Source organism: Balaenoptera musculus, chromosome 6 (assembly GCF_009873245.2).
Source record: "Balaenoptera musculus isolate JJ_BM4_2016_0621 chromosome 6, mBalMus1.pri.v3, whole genome shotgun sequence".
Lineage (NCBI taxonomy): Eukaryota > Metazoa > Chordata > Mammalia > Artiodactyla > Balaenopteridae > Balaenoptera > Balaenoptera musculus.
The window spans coordinates 82,396,759-82,421,179 of record NC_045790.1 but is presented as its reverse complement, the minus strand read 5'-3'; the positions used below and the strand labels follow the sequence as shown (position 1 = coordinate 82,421,179).

Below are 24,421 nucleotides of genomic sequence, written 5' to 3'. Positions count from 1 at the left end.
TCACACACACACATACAAATGAAGGGACATAATGAATTCTTCTGAGGTAATAGATATGTCTGTCACCTTGATTGTGGCGATAGTATCACAGGTATATGCATATGTCCAAACTTATCAAAATAATGCATTCAATATGTACAGTTTTTTAATATCTATTATACCTCAATAAAGCTGTTAAAAAACCAAACCAGTAAGTCGAGGGGTGCTGACCAATCAGAATGAAAGCCTGCTAGGACAGTGGGCCCCCCCCCATCCCCACTTCTTGCTGTTTCAGGCTTTAACCCTTTAGTTGCAGAATCTTGGGGCATTCCAGGGAATCCCAGGGGAAGCACTGAGACAGCCAGGACAGCTGGGGGCATGGGTAGGGGTGGGAATGGGGGCTTGGCAGTGGCTGTTTGTCTATGGGGGATCACAGTATTTCAGTATCTCAGTGTTTAGAGATTGCATGCAGGTCATCCTCCAGCGGCTGCGTGGAGATGGCATACAATGCCTGGATATGGGCTTGGACTCTTCCTTCCTGCACAGCTGACTCTCCATGGCCACAAGCCTACCTGGTATCTGTGCACTGCGCCCTTCTGCCCCAAATTTGACTTTAAAATGCTCCATTGTGCTGGACAGTTTTCCACCCAGATGGTAAACTTGTGACCCTCCAAATCTGGTTTTGGTTGAATGAGTTCATCTCCTTCTCACTATCTGTGTACAAGTGAGCTGTGTAAAGGGAAAGAAGCAGAATTTGAGGTCAGGAATTGGTTCTGCTTTCACATCCCAGCTCTACTACTTTTCTTCCATATGCCCCTGGGGGCAAGTCAATAAATGGGGTGGTGACATATGTCCTGTCCCCCTCATAAGTCTGTGCTGAGGTTTGAATGAGAGAAAAGAGGGGAAGCACTTTGCAAACTGTAAAGTACTGTGCACACATGAGCGAGTCTCTGTTCCATAGGATCTGATTGTTAAGCATGTTGCTTGTCTGCTTCTGATTGAATCAGGGGTTACAGATCTGCTATTTATTTAGAATGTTTCCTGACTATTCTCAAATGTGACTATGATGTAGCTTTACCTTTTAGTGGACAGGGGAAGATCACTGCAGAAAGTGTGATCTTTCTTTCCCTTTAACCCTAGAAAATCAGAGTTGACATGGGCTGCTAGAGAGTACCTAATTCATTTTATAAATGGGGTCACTGAGGTCCAGAGAGGGTCAGTGAATGGCCCAAAGCCACATAGTGAGTTAGTGGCAAAGCCAGAACCAGGTGTTCTGTTACCCAGCTCTTTTCATCACAATACGTGACATGTCTCATGGCAAACCATTCATTCATGTTTTCGATCATTCAACAGCATTTATTGAGTCACTAGTAAATGCTGGGCTCTGTGCAGACTATTTTGTGGGTAGACAAGTTGGGTACCATTCTGCTCTCAAGTTGCTCATGACACTGGGCAGAGAATGTTCTTTCAGAATCCTGAGGGGACCAGAGAAAGTGTTATCTATATAGGTCTGGCAATCCCCCTTGGGAGTGGGGGTGGTTTTTGAGAACAGTCACTAAGAGTGATGAAGCTCAACAATGCTGACCCAACAGCAGCGAACAACCAAGCATCCTCATCTGCCTGTCTCATTCAGGGTTCACAAGCGCCTCATACTACAGATGGGGACGTTGACAGCCCTGAGAAGGGAAGGGATACGACCGGGGTCACAGGGCTAGAAAGTGGCAAAGCCACTTTGATTGAAAACAGGGTGTGATTCTAGGGTCTGTGGGTCTTATGAACCGGCTCAATTTAGGTAGAAAGAGCATGGGTTTGGGTGCTGCGGAGATCTGGGTTCAAATCCCAGGTGTACCATTTCCCAGCTGTGTGACTTCCGGCAAGTTCTTCTTTCGGAGATTGTTTTCTCGTGTACAAAATAGAGATAACAGGGTACTGACCTTGTAGGGCTCCTGTGAGGGTGAAATCAGTGCCTGAGGGTGGAGCCCCTAGATAGTGCCTGGCGTGTGGTGGGCACTCAATACCTGTTCCTTTGCTGCCTCCACTAGCTCCTGATGTGGGTGCCTTGGCCAGTAACCGAGGCACCAAGTACTCATGGCTCTTTGCACCCAAGTCCTGTGTTCCACGACAAAGGCCTGGAAGGTTTTCCTCAGTTGAACAATAATGAAGGCAGTGGTAAAGGTGAGGTTTGCTGAAGACTCAGGCCTGAAAGTTGGGGCTTCTGTCTCAACGCTCTCTCTCTCTCTCTCTCCCTCCCTCCCTCATGGGTGGGACCTAGTCAAAGCTCCTGAAGGCCCAGTTTGGATGCCGGAGACACCTGCCATGCCTGACTTCACGGGGTGTCAGTTCTGCCTTGTTCCTGCTGCATTCCGGCTTCGTATGTCAGCACCTCATGAAAATCTTCCAGGTCCTGGCTTTGAATAGCTCCTTGGCTGCCTGGGAGCGAAGAGGCTGGCTCTGTTTTGCCTGTCAAATCATCCGCTTTGTCTGTCTACGAGCAGGTAAGCTGAGTGTCCTTACATAATGCCGACTGGGCCATCACTGTCAGGGCTGATTCTGCCCGGCTCAGGCTGAACAAACAGCCATTCAGCCCCCGCCGAGGCCGAGACCATGCAGTGGCAGGAGCTGCTATTCTTGAGAGCAGTTCGATGACAGGCTCTGAGCAGATGCCGGGCACTTCAGTGGGGAAGGAGCTGAGCTCTGACTTGCCTCTCCCGGCCAAGGCAAATCCTCCTTTCTCAGCTGAGTCAAACCTTCCAAATGACTCCCACTTTCACTCCTGCACTCGCTGGGTGTGTGATATAGCGAGTGGGCAAAATGAAGCAAGAGGTAGCCCCTCAATATATACAGAGAACCCGATAACCTGCCACATTTCTTCTTTTGCCTTAACTGCTAGGAGACTTGGAACAAATTTAGTACTGGAGGCAATAGTTAACTCATCCCAATTGCCTGGTAACATCCTCTGCTCCTTTTAATTGGTTCTCGTCTTAGTCTTTTTTTTTTAAATAAATTTATTTATTTTGTTTATTTATTTTTGGCTGCATTGAGTCTTTGTTGCTGTGCGTGGGCTTTCTCTAGTTGCGGAGAGCGGGGGCTACTCTTCCTTGAGGTGCGCGTGCTTCTCATTGCAGTGGCTTCTCTTGTTGCAGAGCACGGGCTCTAGGCATGCAGACTTCAGCAGTTGTGGCACGCGGGCTCAGTAGTTGTGGCGCATGGGCTTAGTTGCTCCACAGCATGTGGGATCTTCCCAGACCAGGGCTCGAACCCATGTCCCCTGCATTGGCAGGCAGATTCTTAACCACTGCGCCACCAGGGAAGTCCCTCATCTTAGTCTTTAATCAATCTTTCTTTAATGTATTTTTTATTGTGATAAAATACACACAACAGAAAATTTACCATTAGTGACATTTAGTACATTCACTATGCTGTACAACCATTGCCACTATCCAGTTACAGAACATTTTCATCACCCCAAAAGGAAACTGCTTACTCATTAAGCTGTCCTTCCCCATTCTTTAACTTTTAGGATATCACAGGTATCCTTGTAAAGTGAGTAGAGGGTATGGATTCTAAATAAATATAATAAATAAAAGAATAGACAACTCAAATTTCATTGTATTAGCTAGACACATTCACTTTTTTTTTTTTTTTTTTTTTTTTATTTATTTTTGGGTGTGTTGGGTCTTCGTTTCTGTGCGAGGGCTTTCTCTAGTTGCGGCGAGCGGGGGCCACTCTTCATCGCGGTGCGCGGGCCTCTTCACTGTCGCGGCCTCTCTTGTTGCGGAGCACAGGCTCCAGACGCGCAGGCTCAGTAGTTGTGGCTCACGGGCCTAGTTGCTCCGCGGCATGTGGGATCCTCCCAGACCAGGGCTCGAACCCGTGTCCCCTGCATTGGCAGGCAGATTCTCAACCACTGCGCCACCAGGGAAGCCCTCACTTTTTATTTTATTACAATTTTCCACGTTCATTTTTGTTTCATTTTCTTCTTTGTTCAATTAGGTATTGAGTTGTGGCTCATTTCTGATCTGGCTGTGTCATTCCAAATTCCCTCCTTTCTTCTCCCTCCCCTTTCCCTCCTCCATCTTCCCTTCCTTCAGACTTTCAGATCTACTATCTAACCTACCTATTATCTATCTATCTACCAATCATCTATCTCTTGATAAAAAATCTGTCTATGAATTATCTATCTATCTATCTATCTATCTATCTATCTATCTATCTATCTATCTATCTATCTATCTATCTATCTATCATTTATCTATCTTCCTACTCTCCATCCATCCGTGCTTCTCTTTGCAAATCTAGATCATTGGTTCTCAGCCGTGCATATTAGAATCACCTGGTAAGGTTTTAAAATCTACCGATGCCTGGCCCCATCTTGGACCAGTTGAAATGGAAACTTTTGGTGTAGGACCTTGGCATCTGCATGCACATTTTTTAAGTTCTCATAGGTGATTCTAATGCATAGTGAAGATTAAGAATTACTTACCTAAATTAACCTCTCTTGATACTTAGCCTTCTGCAGAAACTACTTATCTCAGTTCTGGTCCTCAGCTAGTCTATTTTTTTACATAAATGCCATTTACTACACATAGTGCTGTATAATCAGCCTTTTGACAACATGTATAAACAACTTTCAATGTACTTAAATTTTTTTCAAGAGCATCATTTTAAAGGCTGCCGAGTGTTTTATAAACATATATATGTTACATTTATGTAATCAGTCTCCTGGGATTTTGATTAGGATTGTACTGAAACTATAAAGGAATTAGAGAAATTTTGTGTCTATTTGATATATATTTAATCCAATTTAAAAATTAAAAATTTTGACCATATGCAAAACAAATAATATGATGTACTCTCAGGTACTCATCATCGTAGACACTGATGCTCCAACAGCCATCAGTCCCGTTCACTTCTGTCCCATCTATATTCCCATCTTCCCCTACTATCATATTATTTTGAAACAAATCCCAGACATCTGTAAGTAATTCAGTATATATCTCTAAAAAATAAAACCCCAATATCATTGTCAAACCAAAAACAAAAACAAAAAACCACCCAAAAGAGAAAAACCACAATAATTCCTTAATATCATCAAGGGCAACTTGATGGCTTGTTAAAAGTGAAGTTTCAGATTTCCAATTGTCCCATAAATGTAATTATTTACTTTTACATCTTGTTTGGGATTTAAACATTTTTTTTTATTGTGGTAAGAACGCTTGGGATTGGTTTTTTTTTTTTTTTTTAAACATCTTTATTGAAGTATAATTGCCTTACAATAGTGTGCTAGCTTCTGCTTTATAACAAAGTGAATCAGTTATACATATACAATATGTTCCCATTTCTCTTCCCTCTTGCATCTCCCTCCCTCCCACCCTCCCCATCCCACCCCTCTAGGTGGTCACAAAGCACCGAGCTGATCTCCCTGTGCTATGCGGCTGCTTCCCACTAGCTATCTATTTTACATTTGGTAGCGTATATATGTCCATGCCACTCTCTTACCCTGTCACATCTCACCCCACCCCCTCCCCATATCCTCAAGTCCATTCTCTAGTAGGTCTGTGTCTTTATTTTGGGATTGGTTTTGACTGTTCTTAAGTCTCATTTAATATATAAATTCCACTCCATCTTTAATTTTTTTCCTTGGACTTTATTTGTTGAAGAAACTGGATTGTTGGTTTTATAGAGTTTTCCATGTTTTGGATTGTATTTTTATGGTGTAATTCAACATGTTTCTCTATCTTTTGTGTATCCCATACACTGGTGACTAGGGCTAAAAGTTTATATGATATTAAGCCTTCCAATTTATGAACATGTTTTACTTATCATTTTAATTCAAGTTTTCCTTAATGTCCATCAATAATGTTCTCTATTTTTCTTCATAAAGGCCTTGCATATTTATTAAAATTATTTCTAATACTTAGTCGTTTTTTGTACATGTCACTTTTTTTTTTTTTTTTTTGGCTATGCCGTGAGGCTTGTGGGATCTTAGTTCCCAGACCAAGGATTGAACCCACGCCCTGGGCAGTGCAAGCATGAAGTCCTAACCACTGGACCACCAGGGAATTCCCTCTTTTTTTGGATAAAATTGGATATCTTAGCTGTTCTTCCCCTCACCCCCAGCTTTATTGAGATATAATTGACATATTGTGTAAGTTTAAGGTGTACAATGTGGTGATTTGATACACGTGTGTATTGCAAGATATTTATCACAAGAAAGTAAACACATCCTTCACCTCATATAATTACCATTTTTTGTTGTGGTGGTGGTGAGAACATTTAAGATCTACTCTTTTAGCATCTTTTAAGTATACAACACAGTACTGTTAACTATAGTCACCATGCTATAATTAGATCCCCAGAACTTACTCTTCCTATAAGTGGAAGTTTGTACCCTTTGACCAACATCTTCTCATTTCCCCCTCTCCCCAGCCCCTGGCAACCACCAGTCTACTCTGTGTTTCTGAGTTTAGCTTTTCTAGATTCCACATATAAGTGAGATCATACAGTATTTGTCTTTCTCTGTCTGACTTAAGAAATGTTAGGGACTTCCCTCGTGGCGCAGTGGTAAAGAATCTGCCTGCCAGTGCAGGGGACACGGGTTTGATCCCTGGTCCGGGAAGATGCCACAGAGAACTAAGCCTGTGCGCCACAACTACTGAGCCCGCGTGCCACAGCTACTGAAGCCCGCGCACCTAGAGCCCGTGCTCTGCAGCAAGAGAAGCCACTGTAATGAGAAGCCCCCGCACCACAAGGAAGAGTAGCCCTCGCTCGCGGCAACTAGAGAAAGCCCGCGCGCAGCAACAAAGACCCAACGCAGACAAAAATAAATAAAATAAATTAATGAAAAAAGAAAAAGAAATGTTAGCTGTTCTTAAACTGCATTTATCTACTTGTTTGTTGCTGATGGATATAATTACAACTGATTTTTTTTTTTAAGATTGTTTTTGTATCCAGTAACTGGTTCGATTCTCTTAAAAATCTAATAATTTATTCTAAACTTCTTTGGGTTTTCAATTGTAGATAATCATATAATCTGTGAGTAATGACACTTTTCAGATATATATATATATATATATATATATATATATATATATATATATATATATATATATACACACACACATAAGTAACTTTTTCCTTTTTTTTTTTGCCTTATCACTTTCAATACAATGATGAATGGAAGTGATAATACATGACATCCTTGTTTTGATCTCTATCCTAAAAGAATATTTTAATTTTCACAATTAAATATTATATTTTGCTGTAATTTTTTAGGGGTACACTTATCAGGTTAAGAAGTTTCCCTCTATACCTAGATTTTAGGAAATTTTGTCATAAGTTGGATGTTGATTTTTCTTTTCTTTTTAATAGGATCAGTATTTATTTATTTTTTATTTTTTAATTTTTATTTTAATTATTTAATTTTTGGCTGTGTTGCGTCTTCATTGCTGCGCGCGGGCTTTCTGTAGTTGAGGCGAGCAGGGGCTACTCTTTGTAGTGGTGCCTGGGCTTCTCATTGTGGTGGCTTCTGTTGTAGCGGAGCATGGGCTCTAGGCACGCAGGCTTTAGTAGTTGTGGCTCACAGGCTCAGTAGTTGTGGCGCACGGGCTTAGTTGCTCCATGGCTTGTGGGATCTTCCTTGACCAGGGATTGAACCCACGTCCCCTGCATTGGCAGGTGGATTCTTAACCACTGCACCACCAGGGAAGTCCCGGATGTTGATTTTTCATATGTCTTTTCTCCATCTGTTGAAATAACTACATTCTTTAATCTGTTAATGTTAATCTGATTTTTAATCAAGCAAGAAATTGGAAAAATATTTACAATAATAATGTAGACAACTGATAATATTCTTAATATAAAATTGGCCATCTTAATAAGAAAAACATAAAACCAAAATGGAAGAATGAATAAAAAGCCCATTTCTAGAAGAAATACAAATGTCTAATAAACATGAAAATCTGATTATTCCTGAGTAATCAAATAAATGCAAGTTAAAATAAGGAAATGCTATTTGTTGCCTACAAAATTGCGTTATTTATGAGGGTTAACATTCAGTGCTGCTCGCAGTATGTAAAACAGGTGTTCTCAAACACTATCACAGAATATAAATTGTTATAATCTCTACAGAAAGAAATTTAGCACAAAGGTGTAAATGGGGACTTATGTGCAAACATAGCAATGTTTCTTAAAATAGTTTTTAAAAGTGAAAAGAAGATGTTCAATAAAACAGAAGTGAACAAAAAAAATCTGATTTTTAAAAATGTTGAACAACCTTGCATTTGAGGGATAAAGCTTAACTGGAACATAATGTATTATCATTTTTATATATTTCTGAATTTGATTTGCTAATATTTTGTTTGAAAGTTTTACATCTAGCTCATATATAAGGTTGGTCTGAATTATCCTTTCTTTTAATGTTATTTTCAAGTTTTCATATCCATTATGGTATACTTACTAAAAAATTGGGGAATAGGTCCTTATTTTCTATAGAATTATTTTTTTCTTAAATGTTTGATAGAATTTGCTACTCAAATCTTCTGGATGTGTTTCTTTATAAAAATATTTTCAACACTTAATTCAGTATATTTGATCATAGGACTACTTGGTTTTATATTTCTTCTTAAGTCGGTTTTTAAAAAATCAATAGATTTTATTTTTTGGAGTCATTTTAGTTTCACAGCAAATGGAATGGAAAATACAGAGAGTTCCTACCTATTCCCTGCAATGCCCCCAACCTCCCCCACCATCTACATCCCTAGCCAGAGGTATATTTGTTACAACTGATGAACCAGTATTGACATATCAACCAAGTCCGTAGTATACATGAGGGATCACACTTTGTGTTTACATTCTATGGGTTTTGACAAATGTATAAGGACAAGTATTCATCCTTATAGTACAGAATAGTTTCACTACCCTAAAAATCCCCTGTGCTCCACCTATTCATACCTCCTTCCCTCAAACCCCTGGCAACTATCTTATTAATGACTCCATGGTTTTGCCTTTTCCAGAAATGTCATATAGTTGGAATCAAACAGTATGGCGTCTTTTCACATTAGTTTCCTTCACTTAGTAATATAAATTTAAAGTTCCTCCATGTCTTTTCATGGTCTTATGGCTCATTTCTTTTTAGCACTGAATAATATTTCATTGTGCAGAGGTACCACAGTTATTTATCCATTCACCTAGTGAAGGACATCTTGGTTGCTTCCAAGTTTTGGCAACTATGAATAAAGTTGCTGTATATATTTGTATACAGGTCTTAATGTGGACATAAGTTTTCAGCTCATTTAGGTAAATACAAAGGAGCATGATTGCTGGACCGTGTGTTAGGAATAAGTTTAGTTTTCTAAGAAACTACGAAACTATCTTCCAAAGTGGCTCTACCATTTCACATTCCCACTAGCACTGAGAGTTCCTGTTGCTCTACAGCCTTGCAAGTATTTGGTATTGTCAGTGTTTTGGATTTTCAGTGTACTAATAGGTGTGTAGTGGTATCTCATGTTGTTTTAATTTGCAATTCCCTAATGATATATGATGTCACTTGTCATCTGTATATCTTTTCTTGGTGAGGTGTCTGTTCAGATCTTTGCCCATTTAAAAAATTGGGTTGTTTTCTTATTGCTGAGTTTTTAAAGTTCTTTGTTAATTTTGGGTAACAGAATACTATCAGATATGTCTTTTGCAAATATTTTCTCCTAGCCTGTGGCTTGTCTTCCCATTCTCTTTGCAGTGTCTTCACAGAGGAGAGGTTTCTAATTTTAATGAAGTCTGTCCAGTTTATCATTTTTGTCTTTCATGGATCATGCCTTTGATGTTTTATCTAAAAAGTCATTATTAAACCCAAGGCCATCTAGATTTTCTCCTGTGTTATTTTCTAGGAGTTTTATAGTTTGGCATTTCATATTTTGGTCTATGATCCATTTTGAGACAAGTTTTGTGAAGGGTGTAAAGTCTGTGTCTAGATTGTTTTTTCTCTCTCTCTCTCTTTTGCGTGTGGATGTCCAGTTGTTTCAGAGTCATTTGTTGAAAAAAGTATCCTTTCTCCATTGAATTGCACTTGCTCCTTTGTTAAAGATCATTTGACTCTTTGTACGGGTCTGTTTCTGGGCTTTGTATTCTATTCCATTGATCTATTTTTTATTGTTTTTGTTTTTGTTTTGTTTTGTTTGCCAATACCACATTGTCTTGATTACTGTAGCTTTATAGTCAGTCTTGAAGTTGAATAGTGTCAGTTCTCTGACTTTGTTCTCTTTCAATATTGTGTCAGCAATTCTGGGTCTTTTGTCTCTCCATATAAACTTTAGAATCAGTTTTTTAATATCCACAAAAGAAATTGCTTGGATTTTGATGGGGATTGTGTTGAATCTATGGATCAAGTTGGCAAGAACTGATATCTTAACAATCTTGAGTCTTCTTAACCATGAACATAGACAATTTCTCCATTTGTTTAGTTCTTCTTTGATTTTTTTGGTCAGAGTTTCATAATTTTTCTTATTTAGATCTTGTACATATTTTGCTAGATTTATACCTAAGTATTTTTTCCCCTTCCTTCCTCCCTCCCTCCCTTCTTCCTTTCTTTCTGGTGCTAATATAAATAGTACTGTATTTTAATTTCAAATTCCAATTGTTCATTGCTGGTGTGTAAGAAAGGAATTGACTTTTGTATATTAACCTTGTATCCTGCAACCTTGCTATATATAATTGGTATTGGTTCCAGGAGTTTTTTGTGGTTGTTGATTCTTTGAGATTTTCTACATAGGCAATCCTGTCATCTGTGAACTAAGATAGTTTTGTTTCCTCCTTCCCAATCTGTATACCTTTATTTACTTTTCTTGTCATATTGCATTAACTGGGACTTCCTGTTATTGATTTCTAGTTTAATTCTATTGTGGTTTGAGAGCATACATTGTAGATTTCTATTTTTTTTTAATTTGTTAAGATGTGTTTTATGGCCCAGAATGTGGTTTATCTTAGTAATTGTTCCATATGAGCTTGAGAAGAATATGTATTCTGCTATTGTTGGGTAAAGTATTTTACAAAAACTTAGTTATCTTTATATCCTGTGCTCATATTTTCAAGACTCTTTTATTTCTTGATACACAATTATTCTGATAATTCTAATAGCTTAAGTCTGCAGTTTTTGTGGTTCTGATATGTCATCTTGTGTGTGTGTTACATTTCTGACTGTGAGCTATTAGTTTTTATAAGAACTTTATCTTTGGAAATGCCTTGGGTGCTGTATCATTTCCCTCTTTCTTTAACAAGTGAACTACTCTCCCAAGTTTCTTCGTTCCCTTCTATGTGAAAGTCAATGGGTCTTATGTAAAGTTATTAGTTCACAACATCTTTAACTTCAAAACTCTGTATATGTTACTTTATTACCTTTCACGCTACTTTTGCAGATGAAGTTGACGCAGTTTGAGTTTTGTTCTCTGTGTTAACTTTTTTCTGTCGGTGGAGATTTTCCCCTTTTTATTGCTTATGATTCTGCTTTCCAGAATACATTTAAATGGAGTCTTTTTCATTGATTTTGCACAGGAAGTGCTAAAGCCTTTCAATTCTCACTAGGTCATTTTTCATGTCTGGAAAATTCTCTTTTATAGCTTTTATTATAGCTTGTTTCATTTATTCTAATCTCTTAAGGAACACCAATTACGTGTTTGTTGGCTTATGCTTGTTTTTCCTCTATGTCTATCATATTGTCTTTCACTATTTAGTCTTTTTTTTCTTTTCTATTGCATTCTGCGAAAGAAGTTTCAATTTTCTTCAGCATTAAAAAGCAATTTTTTATTGGCCTCTGATAATCCATCATTCACCTGTTGTTGGAAATTGTCAGTGTCTTCCCTGAATCACCTTGGCACTTACCTCTGCACATTGGAGGCTGCTTACTATGAATACCTACAACTCTCCTCTTAGTCCACATGTGCTGCAAAATGGACATTTTAGGAAGTTAATGCTCCCAGAAGCCACATCAAACAATGACAGATGGGGAGTTGGTGGGTAAATGCCCAAGCTTCCTCATTCACCAGGTGGGATAGCTCTGAGGTGTGGTCTACACTGTTTCCCAGTGTTTCCTAATGGGATTGAGCTCCACTCATCCATGGTGGAAACCTGCTTAATAACTCTCCCTTTAGAGGCTTTCTTTCCTTCCCTGACCTGTTTCCTTACTCCTCTACTGGTGCTTCCTGGAATCACTTCTAAAATAAACTACGTGCATTCACAACCTTGCCTCAGGGTCTGCTTCCGGGGAAATCCAGTCTAAAACAGACATTTAAGTTGTTTCCAAATTTTGTTATTATAAACTATGTGTTGATGAATATATTTGTACATGAGTCTTCGTCTGCATCTTTCACTATTTTTTCTAGAATTGATTCCCAGAAGTAGAATTACTAGGTCATAGGGCATAGATATATTATTTTATCTTTTTTTTTTTTTTTTAGGGTATAAATATTTCAAATCTCTAATAGATAGTGCCAAATTTCAGGTAGGTTTTGGATAGGAATTGGATAGAAACCAGTTCATAGCTGAATCCTCTGAGACCAGGGATTGATAACTGCTTCATTTTTCCTGCTTGTCCATATCCTTATAATCTTAAAGGATGTGGGCAAGGTAGTCCTTTTTTTGGAGTGAGAAGAGTGAATGCTGTCTGTGTTTGATTTTGTTCAGGTAGCCTCACATACCAATCTATTCAATCTTATCCTTATTTTGAATTTATAAACACTTAGGTTCTATGCCATCCTGCCACAGACACTATCCCTGCCACAGACACTAGCCACAGCCCTACTCATGTGCACACTATTTATTTTATTTATGTAATTCATCCAAGATCCTTTCAGTGATATTCAATTTTATAAGCACTCTTCCCCCCAGAATCAGATATGAACAGACCAGTTTGAGCCTGGATTTGGGGTTCAAGTTTTGTAATCTTGAATTCATCTCCTCTCCTCTCTCAGCCTCAGTTAGAGTTGATAAAAATGAAGCTTAGACATAAAAAAGAATGAAATAATGCCATTTGCAGCAACATGGATGGACCTAGAGATTATCATACTAAGTGAAGTAGGTCAGGCAGAGAAAGACAAATATGGTATCACTTATATGTGGAACCTAAAAAAATGATACAAGTGAACTTATTTACAAAACAGAAACGGACTCACAGACATAGAAAACAATCTTATGGTTAACAAGGCGGGATGTGGGGGAGGAATAAATTAGGAGTTTGGGATTAACAGTTATACACTACTACTACTACTACTAATGGATAAACAACAATGACCTACTGTATAGCACAGGGGACTATATTTAATATCTTGCAATAACCTATAATGGAAAAGAATCTGAAAAAAATATATATGTATATGTATGTGTATATATATATAAATCACTGTGTTGTCTACCTGAAACTAACATGACATTGTAAATGAACTATACTTCAATAAAAAAAATGAGGCTTAGAGAGACAATGGTGGTTTGCCAAAATCAAACAAGAGGTTAATATAGAGCTGGGTTCAGAGTCTAGTCCCTTTGAAACCCTAGGACTAAAAACAAAACAAACAAAAACCCTCCTGGGTGGCCATGATGAATCTTCCCCACTCCCTGTCCCTGCCCACTTTTTCTAGCTCAAGCAGATGTTTAATCTGGTACAAAGTCCCAGTGCCATCCTTTAAGATAGGGTTCTTCCCATCTCACCAGGCTCCTCCTCCACCACATCTCCTTACTTGCCCTTTTTTTCCAAACAACTCTCTGGCTTTTCTCTTACCTTGTCCTGACTTGCCCTCACCTCTCTCTCCCAACCATTCACCAGGTGGCTCCTCATGTGCCACCTCTTCAGGGAAGCTGTACCTTTCCTGTACCAGGTGATTGATTTGTTTGTTTTCTGGACTAGACTAGAAGTTCCTCGGTGCCAGGAATGGGTCTGGGTTTGCCACTGTGTTCACCAGCACTTACTGCAGGGCCTGGCCAAAAGCAGCTCCTGGGTAAATGTGTGTAAATAGACAGATAGTTGGATGAATGAAAAGGAATGGAGGGTACTTGCTGATCACCTTGAATGAGGATTTGTTTGCAAATTAGCAAATTATTTAAAAACCCATCCCCACAGAGAGCTAGGGAAATGAAACAAGAATGACAGGCAAAATGACTTATAAGAATACCAGAGCTGACAAAAAAAAAAAAAAAAAGAATACCAGAGCCTCAGGGTCTTATTTTCACACCAGGCTTGGCTAGTTTTGTTTATTCAGAATTTTCTTATTTCCATGTAAATCGCATTCCCTGATATCATATGGCTTTGACACTATGTCTTCCTGTCTTTTGGTTAAAAAAATAAATACTATGCTTAGTGAGCTCCTGGATTTAACATGTTGCTATTATTAAGAGCTACTATTTACTAGAGCTTTCTGTGTTAGGGAGTGTGTGGAGTGCCTGACATCTGATATCTAATTAAATCCTCACTGGTCAGTGATATTTCCCTCATTTTGCAGGTGAGGAAGTAAGTCCAGAGAGGTTAACTATTCGTGGTCACCCAAGAAATGAGCAATGAAGCTGGGATTCGAACCCACGGCAGGCCTTTTTGTTCTCCAATTCTTGTCTCCCCAATTTACAAAGTGGTTGCATGTTCATCATCTCAATGGCCCCTTGAAGCCGCTCATGAATGAAGGAAACAGGGTTCCCTAATCCCCTGTGAAGGTGAGGGAGTTGTAATGACATACTTAGGACTTCAACCTTGTCCAGCAGACCCTGTGCTCAGCTTTTGCCAGGGGTGTGACTGTGGACAATATGTTTTCCCTCTCCAAGTCACAGGGTCCTCATCTGTAAAATGGGAATGAGGGTTTTTTTTCCTTCCCCTGACACCAGGTATGTGGTGTGTTTTCCAACACCGCTTGTCCAGCTCTCTGACACCAACTAGGTGTCCTGCAATTCAGTTCAATTCTAACATTGATACCCGGAGCTACTGTCAGACTTCACAGATTAAAGGCGCAGTCCCACAAGACTGCCCTCACTTCACAAGTAGTGGGTCCCCAGGTTACGTGCCAGACTTGGCTACACAGTCAGGGTTTCCCACAACCCCCCTCCTCAGGTTCAATAATTTGCGAGAACAATTCACAGAACTCCAGAGAATGCTATACTTACTATTGCAGTTTATTATGAAGGATATAAATGAACAGCCAGATGAGGAGGTACATAGCATGAGATCCCAGAGTCCCGAGTAGAGGAGATTCTGTTCCCATGGAGTGGGAGTGCACCACGACCCAAGCACCTTGATGTGTTCCTCAACCCAGAAGCTCTCTGAACTCATCTTTTAGGTTTTTTTTTTTTTTAAATATAATGGAGGCTTCATTACATATGATTGATTGTATACAATCATACAAATCATTGGCCAGTGGTGACTGAACTCAATCTCCATCCTATCTCCCCACCCCTGCCCTCCCCCATTCCCTCCCAGGTAAGGGGTGGGAAGGTAGGGCTGAAAGTTTCAACCCTCTAATCAAGTCTTGATCTTTTGGGTAACCAGCCCTCATCCTGAAGCTATTGGGAGGTCTCATGAGTGACCTCATTAGCATACACTGGGTATGGTTGAAAGAAACTTATAGGGAGTAACAAAAGACACTCCTGTCACGCCTATCACTCAGGAAATTCCAAAGGTTTGAGGAGCTCTGTGCCAGGGACTAGAGGCAAAGACCAAATATATATTTACCATTATACTTCAGGGAATAATCATGAAACCTACCTTCAGGGTTGCTGGAGGAATGGAATGAGATAATGGAGATAAAGCAGTGAGCACACGCAATTTGTCTGCAGGAAGCCCAAACCTTTCAGGCAAAGGGAGAGCAGACTGAAGCTGAGGCTGGAATGGGTGGAACTGAGGTGGAGCCAGAGGCGGCGGGAGTAGGGCAGCCAGGATGGATGGCTGAACCTCCACAGGATTCTTGGTGATCTCAGGCGGAGATCCATACCGTTAGCTGAGAGAGGTTAGAGCTGAGAGAATGACTAAATCCAAGCTGCTTGGATCCCAGCCTCTCAAAGGCTCCTGCCTCTTCCTCCTGCTTTCCCAGTCCCACCTACACATGTGCGCGCATGCACACAGCCCCACATACACACATACACACGTTCCTGGGACTCATACCCTCTGTCCCAGGAACCAGCCCATTACTTCTCCCAACAGTTAGCACCAGTAGCCTCCTAAGCAGCTCTCAGGGTCACTCACCCATTCATTCACTCATTCCTTCCTTCCTTCATTCATTCACCAAGCATTCCCCAAGGTTTTGGTGCCCTGTGCTGGCCTCACTGAACTGAACAAATCATGCTTCCCTTCCCAGTAAAGGAGCTCCCCCATCAATCTAGCCAGCTCTCAGATGCTTGTTCAGGGGCATACCCTGTCTCCAGATATCCTTCCACCTTGCTGCCCTCATGAAATTCTATCATTGGCATCCTGTTTCTTATCCCTAAAATATTTTAAAATTACTATTCAAATGATGTTGAATAATATTATTAATATGATACTCATCACCTATTGCCTGAAGTTTCAGCTTTCATTTCTCTGAGAATACCACTATACTTATAGAGTTGGTTTTGCCGGAAGACAGTGTAACAAAGTGGTTAAGGGCTTGGACTTTGGGGCTGGCATAGACCACCTGGGTCTGGGTCATGCCTGTATGTCTCATCAAATGTGAGACCTGAAGCGTGGTACTTAACCTCTACAAACCTCCATTTTCTTATCTGGAAAAGGGGGATTATAATACCTAATCCAAAGAGTCGTAAGAAGTAAGTGGGAAAATGTTTATAAAATGCTTAGCATTTAATATATGTTGATAATTATAGCGGTAGTCAGATTGTGTACACATCTCCATGACCTACTTTCTCTGCTTTACTTCATTTCATAAAACTTTTCTATCTTGTTACTCATTGTTCATACTTATTATTTTGAATGGCTACAGAATGTTTCATCAAGCTTCATTATAATTAACTTAGTCATTTTCTTATTGCTGGATATTTAGGTTATTTTCAGTTTTTTCCTAGTATAAATAATGCTGTGGTTAATATTTTGGAACGTAAAATCTTTTTCAAAAATAGTAAAACAAATTTAGTTCAACATATTTTCGTCTCAACCCTGAGTAAAATTTTGTGATAAATACCCTGGGTACAAAGATGGCTCAGCCCTGGTCCCTTCCTTCAGGGAGCTCGTGGTCTTGAGCGGAGAGAAGCCTTGCGCATACCTCCTGTCAGTTGTATAAGGCAGGGAGTGCTGAGTGCTTTCAGAGAGAGGAATACGCAAATGCGTGAAGTGAAAGGGATCCATTACTGTGCAGGAAGTATTTGTGGACCTGGAAGCTCCATGAAAGTTCAACTCATCCATTCAGATGTGCATCCAACAGGCTAAGCACCTCTGCTTGCGGGATTGCATCCTGCCCTCACACACTGTTGGACTGTAAAACCAGGACGCTAATCCTAGGTAGAAAGGCCCCAGAGAGATTGTCAGCTATTCTCAGAAGCAGGAGAACTGGAGGCAGCCTGCCAGGAGGTGGAGGAAGGCTTCTGAGGTCAGGGCTTTGACCTAAGCTCTGAAGGAAGGAAGATGGAGTCTTGGAGGAGTTACAGCTGCAGAAGCCTCAGATGGGAGCCCTCTGGGATGGAGCATGTTGGGAGTGACGACAACTTGCTTCACTGCTGGGTTGCAATTGTTATGTTAGAGTTCAAGTCCTGGTAGAGAAGGAGGAACTTCTCTATGAGGACATTTTGCCTCCAGGGAACCTAAAGCAGCTACTAAGGGTGAGTGTCTGCGGTCACTTTTGCTCATCAAACCATGACAAAACTGGATAGTAAGTGACTGCAGCTCTCCCCGAGTGCCAGGAATACCTAAAAAACCCCACATAACATAAATTTACCACCTTAACTTAAGTGTACAGGTCAGTAGTGTTAAGTACAATATATTCACATTATTGTGCAGAACTCTTTTTCATTTTGCAGCACTGAAACTCTGAACCCATTAAACAACTACTCACCATTCCCCTCTCTTCCCAGACCCTGGCAACCACCATTCTGCTTTCTGTTTCTATGAAGTTGACTTCTCTAGGCATCTCATATAAGTGGAATCATACAGTATTTGTCTTTTTGTGACTGGCTTATTTCGGTTAGCATAATGTCCTCAAGGTTCATCCGTGTTGTAGCCTGTGTCAGAATTTCCTTCCTGTTTTACCAGGCAACTTTGAGGCAAGTTATGAACATTAATTTATGCATGTTAAATCATGTAATCCTCACAACGACTTTGTGAGGGAGGTACTGGTCTCGCCTTCGCCGTATTGAAGATGAGGATGTCGGAGGACAGTGAGATTCAGTTGACTGTCTCAAGGACTCCCAGCTGGTGGTGGAGCCAGGACTTAAACCCAGGCAGCCTGGCTCTAGGATCCATGCTCTTAACTACTCCTCCACGTTTCCTCTCTCACTGTCACGAGGAGCACAGAGGTAATCAGAGATCGGTGCATCTAAACAAACAAGATGCCGATGTCATCAATTTCCAATGTTAAAGGGAAAAGAGCCTTAGGTTGGAATCAGAAGCCTGGGGTGTGCATCTGGTTTCTGCTCTTGATGTTCTGTGACTATGAGTGAGTTCTTCCCCGTTCCTGTAGGGTGTCATTTTCCCCATCAGTAAAATGAGGTGGTTGGGCAAGATCATTTGTAAGGTGTCCCGTGGGCAATTGAATCTGGGAAATCTGCTAAGGTTAAATATGTTTCCCTTTAAAAGAAACAAGCGTGGTTTTGACAATGGTAAATACATAATTATTGCAGTTTTCTTTGAGAAAATCTTCCGGAGCGTGGAGCGGGGGAGAAGAGAAGAGAGATTAATTAAGGCAATTTTAGAGGAGCAGGAAGACAAAGACCGCACTCTTTTTCATTCTGTGAAAGAGCATCTTGAGGGTTGGGTGCATGCGCAATTCATCTCTGAATCTTCAACAGTCTTGCAGCTTCCTCCGTGTAGCTGGAGGAAATATTTGAATGTGCCTGAGCGACTGTGGCCAGCTAATCTGAATGCGTCCCTAATTTACACACCTTTGTCTCCAGGTGGGGCCTTTGTAATGGACCCCTGTCAGAGTATTCACAGGAAGGTGGAACTGGGGGGAGGGTAACTCCGGCGTATTGAGGAAATTCTTTGAGCTGGGTGCAGTGCTACACATTTACTTTTTAAATAACAGCTTTATTGAGATATAATTCACATACCATACCATTCACCCACTTAAGGCACACTTCAGTGTTTTTTAGTATATTCGCAGAGGTGTGCAAGCATCATTGCAGTCAACATTAGAGCATTTTTATCACTTTCCTTAAACCCCGTACCTATTAGTAGTCTCTCCCTATTCCTCCTCAACTCCATCCTCTTCTTCCACATCCCCACGCCTAAGCTTAGGCAACCACTAATCTAACTAATAGATTTTTCTATTCTGGACATTTCATATAAATGAAATCATACAATATATGGCTCTTTGTGGACGGCTTCTTTCACTCAGCATACTGGAATGTTTTCAAGATTCATCCATGCTGTAGCATGAGTCAGCACTTAATTTCTTTTTATTGCTGAACAATATCCTATTGTATGGCTTTACCACGTTTTATTGATCCATTCATCAGTTGATGGACATTTGGATTCTTTCTACTTTTTGGCTAATATGAATAATGCTGCTATGAACTTTCATGTACAGGTTTTTGTGTGGACACGCTTTCATTTCTCTGGGGTATATATCTAGGAGTGAAATCATTGGATCACGTGGTAACTCTAGGTTACCATTTTTGAGAAACTGCCAGACTATTTCCAAAGTGGCTGTACCATCTTACATTCACATCAGCAGTATATGAGGGTTCTAATTTTTCCACATTCTTGCCAACAGGTGTGTAGTGGATTGAAAGGGAGCCCCCCAAAAGATATGTCCATGTCCTAATCCCTGGAACTTGTGAATGTGACCTTATTTGGAAAAAGAGTCTTTGCAGATTTAATTAACTCCAAGATTTTGAGATCTGCCCTAAATCCAATGACAAATGCCCTTATGAAAGACACACAGAGGAGAGACACAAAAAGAAGAGGAGAAGCGCATGTGAAGAAGGAGGCAGAGACTAGAGTGAGAAGCCACAAGCCAAGGAATGCCAACAGCCAGCAGAAGAGACAACAACTGGATTCAGATTTCCCTAAAGCCTCTGGAGGGAGCATGACCTTCCCAACACCTTGATTTTGGACTTCTAACTTCCAGAATTGTAACCATCTTCTTACAGGCCTCCTATCTCCAGCTTCTGCCCCCTCCAGCCCACCCCCCACACCAGCAGCCAGAGGAACTTTCCTAAGGCACAGCTCTGATTATGATACGTCCCCCCTCAAAAACATGCAATGACAACTTACTGCCCACATGACAAAGTTTAAACTGTAAGCCTGGCATTCAAAGCCATCCCTGATCTGGCTCCTTTATCTCTCTCCAAGCTCATTTCCTTCTTCCACCCTTCACACATCTTTTGCTCCAGCCAAACAGATTGTACTCTTCCACAGATGTACACCTTGTCTTTGCTCTTTTTTTTTTGGCCGTGCTGTGCAGCTTGTGGGATCTCAGTTCTCCGATCAGGGATCGAACCCATGCCCCCTGCAGTGGAAGCACAGAGTCCTAACCACTGGACCACCAGAGAATTCCCTGCCTTTGCTCTTATTATCCCTTCTTCCTGGATTGCCCTTCTCACAGCATCTTTGTGGACTGAAGTCTTTCTGCTCTTCAGGACTTGGCTCAGATGTCATCCCTCCATAAAGTCATCTCTTTTCTCCCAATTGGAAATGATCTTTATTGCATTGTGTGTCTATCCTTGATTTCCTCACCTGCAGGGCCAGGGCTGCAGCAGTACACATCTCTGGGGATGGGGGCATTCACTTCATAGTCTATGAGATTGGTTTTCCTTAGAGTTGTACAGTAAAAACCACCTGTGCAGCCTTACATGGTCACTCTGGGTAGGTTTATGTTATCCACAGGAGTCTAGAGGGATGGTCTTATAAGCTTTTCAAGCACTTTTGCAAAATTTATTAGCTCCCAAACATGAAAAGAAAACTGCAAATCTGAAATTAATTATAAGCTCTAAAGAAAAATTACTTACTTTACAGTAAAACATTTTTACACTAAAATGTAAAATGTTTACGCTAAAAATTGTTTTTACAGTACAAAATTTTAAAATTTAACTGGTGGGATACAGCTTCCAAAGAAAAAGTAATTAAAGTTGGTGATGATGATGATGATGATGATGATGATTGATGATAGGTAACATTTATTGAGTGCTTACATGTACTAGGCACTGTTCTAAATGCTTTGCACATTTTAAACTAATTTACCCCTTACAGCATTTTTATGAAGTTGTGCTATTATCACCATTTCAAAGATATGGAAACTTAGATATAGCCTATGAATGTCTTAAAATGGCCCTGCTTGCCTGCATCATCCTCTAAGTCCTAGAGCACAGGGGCCATGAATGCCTCCGCGCTGTGTTCAGCTCAGGCCGTGGCATAGAATAGGTGCTCAGGGGCTGTAAAATGAAGGTACGAATGAATCATTGAGTTGAAGGTCTTCCATAGCATCTTAGATGTGTGATGTACATCTTTATGGGATACATTGCCTTACCTTATAGTTTTTTTTTTTTTGTTCTTATCTCTATTACTAGGCTCCATGGAGACCTGGAGCATCATTCTGGATACAGGTCTATCGGTTGTCCTGCAGAAGCGGGCATTTACTGTTTTTAACATAGATATTCTATGCAAATAATGAGCAAAAGAGAACAGGGGTGACTACATTATTATTGGACAAAACACATTAAATTATAATTATACATGTGAAATAATTATCCCCATCAAACTAACATATCCATCACCTCCCATAGTTACCATTTTGTGTGGGTGGTGAGAACACTTGGGATTTACTTTCTTAGCAAAATTCAAGTATATAATATGTTATTATTAACTACAGACACCATACTGTACATTAGGTTTCCAGAACTTATTCATCTTATAACTGAAAGTTTGTACCCTTTGATGGATATCTCTCCACCATTCTACTCTCTGTTGCTATGAGTTCTGCTTGTTTTTGTTTGTTTGTTTTTCAGATTCCACATGTAAGTAAGATCATGTGATGTTTGTCTCTGTGTCTGGCTTATTTTACTCAGCATAATGTTCTTCAGGTTTATCCATGTTATTGCAAGTGGCAGGATTTTCTTTCTTTTTTTTTTCAAAGGCTGAATAATATGCCATAGTATGTATGTACCACATTTCTTTACCAGTTTATCTGTTGATGGACTCAGGTTGTTTCCATACCTTGGCTATTGTGAATAATGCTTCAATGAACACCAGAGTGCAGATATCCCTATGAGGTAGTGATTCTATTCGCTTCAGATATGTATCCAGAAGTGGGATTGCTGGGTCATATGATAGTTCTATTTTTAATTTTTTGAGGAACCTTCTCACTGTTCTCCATAGTGGCTGCACCAATTTGCATTCCCACCAACAGGGCACAAGAGTTCGGTTTCCTCCACATCCTCACCAACACTTGTTATCTCTTGACTTTTAGATAATAGCCATCCTACAGGTGTGGTTTTGATTTGCATTTCCCTGATGGTTAGTGATGTTGAGCATCTTTCCATGTACCTGTTGGCCATCTCTATGTCTTTTTTGGAGAAATGTCTATTGAGGTCCTTTGCTCATTTTAAAAATCGGGTTATTTGCTCTTTTGCTGTTGAGTTGTATGAATTCTTTTTTTTTTTTAAACTTTTAAAATCATGTTTATTTAAAAAATATATAAATTCTAAAAATATATCATACCAAGAGTATCCGATAAGGACTTTTTATACCTTCCAGTTCTGCCTACATTCTCAAACTCTTCCCTGACAACAATGATATCACTGGGCATAGGGGTAGGGGGTTGGGGGCAGCCTCTGAGACAGTCACTGAGGAGGGGCCACACCTCAGTGTAAGTCAAGTTACAGTTAGAACTTAGTCATAGAATAATATGTCTAACACAGGCATCTTTCCTTACATTTAAATTATTCTTCCATTTTTTTCCCTAAAGCCTTTCTTTCCTCTATAAGCCCTCATCCTAAGCACTCATTTAGTTTGCTTATTTATTTTGCTTTTTTTTCTCTCTTTTGTTCCACTGGTGTAACATAAAAGATTATGTTCAGTAAACTATCTTCTGGAGAAGAAAAATCAAAACATGATCAAAGATAAGAATTTACCAAGTTTAAATTTTAGGACTCTAAAAACCTAAGTGGTTTAATCATCAGTTGCCCAAAAGCATTCTTTGTTTCTTTTCCAAGATGATGATGATTCTTCATACATTTCCTTTTTCCATATGGGTACCTTGGCTTTTAAAGTATCACTGGCATAGCTCACAGCTTCGAGGGATGCAGCCCTATGGGCTGAGGACACAACATAATGATTGCTTCTGACACTGGAACTAAGCCAAGTCGATGGAACACTGCTATATGTTTGGCCATTTCTGCCTAGTGTCACTACAAATTTTTCTGACTTCATTTTCTGCCATTGCTTCATATTCTAAGCTAATGACCTTTTTCCCTTCGAAGTTATTCCTTGTAGTTCCTACAAATAGGGATATTGCACCACAGAGTGGAGAAATTACCAGCTGTGAGACTTCATCTACTGAAAGTTTCTCAGATGTGAATTTTATTATACCTTTAGATTTCTCTTCAACTTCATTTATATTTTTCCCACGTGGCTCAAAAGCACTATCCTCCACTAATGGTGGGGGGGGGGCACGGATAATGGCAATTTCATCTCCTGATTGAAGCAGGAGGAGCTGACCTCCAAGCTCGACACATTCTTGAGGAACAGCAAATATCACCTGATTTCTGACATCAGCCAATCCAGAATGGCGCATTTCTATCTCATTCCACAGCTGCAATGCTTTTATTTCTTGTGGCACAGAAATGGTCTCTGAGCGAATTCCTGTTATTTCAGCACTTTTTGCAAAATACAACACTTCCACCTGGCACCGTGGCACCATCCCGCCAGGGAACCCTAGCCCGGTATCCCCGAATTCTTTGTATATTTGGGGTATTAACTCTTTATCAGATATATGGTTTGCGAATATTTTTCTCCCATTCCATAGGTGCCTTTTCATTTTGTTGATTGTTTCCTTTGCTGTGCAGAAACTTATTAGTTTGATGTAGTCTCATTTGTTATTTTGTTTTTGTTGCCTGTGCTTTGGAGATAAAATAGATTTTAAGCAAAAAGTTTACAAGAGACAAAGAAGGACAATATATATTGATAAAAACTTAATCCATCAATAATTATTAAATTAGGTAACAACTATAAACATATATACACCTGAAAATAGAGTCCCAAAATATATGAAGCAAAAATGGATAGACTTGAGGGGAGAAAGAGACAATTCTACAGTAATAGTTGGAGACTAGTTGTATT

General features: G+C 40.0%; 1 protein-coding gene across 1 annotated transcript in view; it reads right to left on the bottom strand.

The window, feature by feature from the left end:
• Nucleotides 1-24,012, bottom strand: part of LOC118896395 (molybdopterin synthase sulfur carrier subunit-like) — a 33,411-nt gene extending 9,399 nt beyond the window's left edge. The window contains exon 1 of the mRNA XM_036854167.1: nt 23,672-24,012. Within this exon, the coding sequence (XP_036710062.1) occupies nt 23,672-24,002 (331 nt within the window). The 5' untranslated portion in view covers nt 24,003-24,012. The remainder of the gene's footprint in view (nt 1-23,671) is intronic.
• Nucleotides 24,013-24,421: the final 409 nt, after the last annotated feature.